The 5,040-nt window shown below is 39.9% G+C and overlaps 1 protein-coding gene across 3 annotated transcripts in view; it reads left to right on the top strand.

Moving 5' to 3' along the window:
- The window catches only part of LOC109301931 (ovalbumin-like), a 17,207-nt gene extending 13,458 nt beyond the window's left edge, over positions 1-3,749 (top strand). For 2 of the 3 annotated variants that reach the window (XM_019523321.1, XM_019523312.1), the window contains exons 6-8: positions 833-975; positions 1,786-1,941; positions 3,163-3,749. In XM_019523321.1, the coding sequence (XP_019378866.1) occupies positions 833-975; positions 1,786-1,941; positions 3,163-3,564 (701 nt within the window). In that variant the 3' untranslated portion in view covers positions 3,565-3,749. The remainder of the gene's footprint in view (positions 1-832; positions 976-1,785; positions 1,942-3,162) is intronic. The other variant, XM_019523332.1, reaches the window with a different exon arrangement.
- The last annotated feature ends 1,291 nt before the right edge of the window (positions 3,750-5,040 follow it).

The following is a 5,040-nucleotide window of genomic DNA, read 5'->3' as shown; positions in this document are numbered from 1 at the left end:
TTAAACCATATTTGACTAAGAACCTGAGGAAATTGAAAACTCAGAAAGAAAACAAAAGTATATTTTCTACTCAGACCAGATATCTGTTACATAGTGGTATGAATAACACCTGGGATTCCAACTGATTAAAGAACATACTTTCTAAAGAGTCCTTTTATAGCATTACAGCAAAAAGTTACTAATTTCCCAAGCTCTTGATCCAAATACCATGGATGTTTGTGTAGAGATGTGAAAGCGAAGACTGTGGCAGGTGGACAGGATAGTAATAGTAATGAAGAGGGGTAAACCAGACAATTGAAGAATATTGACGAAGAGAAAGGATCTGCAGAGAGGTTAAGAATATACAGAGAAGAAAAGGACAAATTTTGTCTCATATTTGAGATTTTGTAACTTTTTCCCCATTAGCCTCCTCTAAGACAGGGAAGTCCGACTTCTGAGTGGCTGGGGGCTGCATGCCACATCTGTAAGGACTGTGTACCCACATCCTTCCCCCCCCCACTGCTGCACTGCGTACCCATGCAGGCAGTCCCCCAACCACTTCTGCAACAGAGACACACAGTTCTTGGTTAACAGAGATGTCAAATGACACTGTTCATCAATACAGTATCATAATCATAGCCTGCTTACTCATGAAATAAGTGATGAGATATACAGATGTTATCTTAAATAATGCCTTGAGCTCCTGTAAATCTAATCATTGCCATTTGAAAAAGAGAGAGATTCAGGGTCAGTCATTAAAGTGAAACACTATTAACAAAAAATGCTGTGCTTCATTTAGTGAACATCAAACTAAGCATATTACAGTCTTCTCCTTGCTGATTTCCCACTAAAGGTCTGATCAAGGATTTGTTTGGCATGGGCTCTATTGATACCTTCACGGCACTGGTCTTGGTTAATGTAATTTACTTCAAAGGAAAGTGGAATAAAGGATTTGAAGAAGAAAACACTAAAGAAATGCCTTTTAGGATAAACCAGGTATGGAGAGTGAGCATCCCTCTTACTCTTAAGTGATAGTGAAGTTCCCTGTAGTTCAGTAGTAGAATCCTTGCCTACCACACAAAAGACCTGGGTTTGATTCCCAGACACTTAGACAACTATAAGCATGGAGGCACCAAAGATCTGAATTCAGTCTAGTCCTTGGATTCTGTCTCAGTGCCCTAAAGGGAGGATGGAAGGTCTGGGCAGCCTCCACTTCTCCAAACAGGGTGTGGGACCTGGGACAAATCAGCCTGTGTGGGGCCCTGCTCTCTGGACATGAGGAAGCCAGTGGTGGATTTGGCAGCGAGGGGGGAGTGCTGAGCGGCTGGACGTGCTGGATTCAGCGGGGGGCAGGCAGTCACAGCGTGGAGTCATCACAGCTACGCTAGCCAGCTCCCCAGGGCCCCACAAAGTGCAGAACGCAGGGCGGTCTCTCCAGTTGCCCCCCCCCGCCACACATACACACACATGCTAGGGATGGCCCTGCCTCCAAAACTTCCTGCCCAGGTATACGCAATGAATGTCTGGGTGGCCCTCATGCATACACCATGATACAGGTTGACAGTTGCTAAGTGATAGCATAGTAAACTATATAAAAACACCATCTCAATATTGTATAATTTTACTACTGATTTAAACATTCTTATATTCTTCCATTTCCTATGACCTACTTCCCTAATTTTATTTCTGGACAACATAAACGGCTTGTTCTAGGACAGAGTTAAGTCGGTTTAAGCACGTGAATAAGCCAATATTTTTTAAATTAATGCTTGTAAAGTGTTGTGTTCTCTCACATTCATCTTTCAGCAAGAAACGAAACCTGTGCAGATGATGCATCAGGCTGGCTTCTTTAAAATAGCCTCCATAGGATCAGAGAAGATCCAGATCCTGGAACTTCCTTATGCTAATGAAGAATTGAGCATGATCATATTGCTACCCAATGACATTTCTGACCTAGACCAGGTAAAACTTATTTCAGCTCTAGAAATGGACTCAAGAGAGTCAAGAAGAATATATAACTCTGTTCCTTTCTTAATCCAGCTACCACAAATGCCATTTACAGATATAGATACTTGCAATGCAGTAGCCATGTCAGGAATACAGTGGCCTCCAGTTGACTAGCAATTGTGTCTTAGCAATAGGTCTTAGAAGAATCTGTTTTACTGAAAAAAAATGTGATTCAAGAAAAAAAGAGTTCTTAACAGAACAATCATCATCCCTAAGCCTTGGCTTTCAAGGACCTAATTTTCTATGGCATTATGTGCTGACATACACAAGTAACAGTTGAGAAGCATACATTAGTTTTCCAGTTTTGTTATTATTGTTTTTTTAAGAGGCATGTTTCAGGAAGTTGTAGAGGAAGAAGAAACCGGGTAGATGGGAATAACGAAAAGATAAAGAAATAATTGCAAGGAGGCTGGACAGCAAAGAAACAGTTGGCACCAATACCTGTTAGTGAAAGGATTATACATCATTGGCTAAAGAATGTGCTACAACTCATAAGAAACTAACTAAACATTTGTAAATTAATGGAAAACACCAAGGAATCAAGAGATAAAGGAACTTGAGCTTCTGCCATAGAAAGTGACATGTGATAATTGCTGTAGGAGTAATATAAGCATGGAATAGCAATCATAACTCTGACACAAGCACTAAAGGATGTGTGATACACAGGAAAAATTTTAAAAGTGAAAATTTGGTCAAGTAATATTATATGACATTAATGACATGATGACTAAAGAAAAAGGAAGGGCACTATTGAAAAAACTTGATCAATTTTGGTTACACCTCACTGTGAAGAAGGATGCTAAGAAAGAATGTACTGGGGTAGTCCTGAGAGCATCTTCTATAGATCTGTGGGGTCAGAACTGGAAAAGGAGAGAAATATCTAATGTTATTAGAGATAAATACATTGGGAATTGTATCATTATGGGAGATCCACAGAAAAGCCCGTGTTGGACAACATTACTTTTATGTAGCAGTCTTTTTGTCAGCAGGTTTCTGCAGAAACTTCCAAGCTATCAAACAGTATAAGTATGCCATGCACATAATAATGCAGATCACACTTAGAAGATTTAGTTGAATAGCAGGAAGAGACATGGACCAATTTACTGTCTCTGCACAGTCATGTGGAAAAATGGATTATGATTTCAGTATTATGGTTCTACTGTTCCTTTTTTATAGCTTGAAAATACAATCAACTTTGACAAATTAATGGCCTGGACAAGTTCTACCAATATGAGAAAAAGGAAAGTGGAAGTTTACCTCCCCCGGATGAAGCTTGAGGGACAGTATAGTCTTGCACCAGTGTTTAGCTCTTTGGGCATGACTGACCTCTTTACCCAGTCAGCTGATCTCTCTGGCATCTCTACAGGAAGGAACCTGGCCGTGTCAGAGGTCATCCATAAATCATACATGGAGATTAATGAAGAAGGCACTGAGGCAGCAGCTGCCACTGGAGTAACCATTGTGCTAATGTCTCGTGTGTTTCCTATAAAGTTTAAGGCTGACCACCCTTTCCTCTTCTTTATCCATCACAAGAAAACCAACCTCATTCTCTTCTATGGTAGAGTCTCCTCCCCTTAATAAAGCAGGGATTATGCAACAGGTTCTTATCCCACAGAATCAACAGACTACTAGTCATAATTAAATTACTACCAATTAAAATATAGTATTTTCTTTCTGTTTCTCTGCTGATCACATTAATTGTACTTTGACTGCCCTGTTCTGTCAAGTGTGATAAAAATTAAATTCACCAGATTTTGATCTATTACAGTTCTGATCTCCTTGATAAACCACAGCATTTATCTGTATTTTCTTAGGAATCTTTTCCTGAGCTATTTTTTTTTCACTCACTCCTCTCTCCTCAATATTAATCTAACTATAAAAGACTGGTGTGGCTATCAACAATGTTAAGCTTTTAGGCTTAATGGAGTATTGCAGTTTAATCCTTCATTTAAAGCTGTTCCTTTCTTTTGAAGCTGGATTTTCACATGCTAGCCTTCAGGTTAATGCAGGCTTTAATGTTTTGAACATTTATATAGAAACTTCTCACTGCTGAACAGAGTGACAAAAATACTGGCTCTAATTCACTGCTTAGAATCAGTGCTGGAACAAAGCTCCAAGATGAAACTAAAGCTATTTTGTGTGTATGGCTTAAAGAGAAAATAAGCAGATATAAAACGCAAAGGTACCAAAACAGACTTTATAGCAGTGGTAACTGAGAACTCTGAGAACAGAGAATCTGGATACTACTTCCTGGTCATGTCTACATGAGATATTTACTGCACAGTAAACTAATAAACTGTGCAGTAAATGTCACACATCTACATATGTGTCCCTATTAGGCTGGAGTAAACTAATTTGCTCTGCAGCACGATAGTACTTGTAAATACTATAAATACTAAAATACTACTTGTGAATACCTGGAGTTTTTTACTCTGAAGCAGGATAATACTCATAAATACACAGCAGCAGCACATGTAGATGCTGCCCCAGCTGGCAGGAGCACAAGGGTGCTTCAGTGTGGGAGCTACCTGCAGGCTAGCCCTACACTGAAACACCCTTGTGCACTAGCAAGCCCCTACACAGCATGTTGAGCCAAGGGGGAGCAGCCCCAGGCTGGCAGGATGAGCCCCAGTGCCCCTTGCCAGCAGGGGCTACTTCAGCCTGGCTCAGCATGCTGCAATCCTGAGTACATGTATAAACACATCGCATTTACTAGACAGTGTATTGCATTGTATTAATATGCACGTGTAAACATGCCCCCCATCTTTGAGCATAATCCTCTTAAAATCTGTACACAATTTTGGCTAGGGACCGTATCTTTTCATATATGCAGAATTTAGCAAAATAGGGGCCCTTAACTTGAATGAACCTGTTTAGTATTAACAGGAGTTATAGGAGAAGCTGACTTAAATAGTTGCCTATTATAAGATAGTAAAATAACGACTGAGAATTCTACCCACCGATTTGTTGTGTGAGTGTTACAATAGATATGGCTTTAAGTTACGATATTTACGGAAGTCTGATGTAAAACATTTTGCACTGCTCACAGCTATG

Source organism: Gavialis gangeticus, unplaced genomic scaffold (assembly GCF_001723915.1).
Source record: "Gavialis gangeticus isolate Ggan-Ray unplaced genomic scaffold, GavGan_comp1, whole genome shotgun sequence".
Classification (NCBI taxonomy): Eukaryota; Metazoa; Chordata; order Crocodylia; family Gavialidae; genus Gavialis; species Gavialis gangeticus.
The sequence above is the reverse complement of the archived record's forward strand: the minus strand, read 5'-3'. Positions and strand labels throughout refer to the sequence as shown.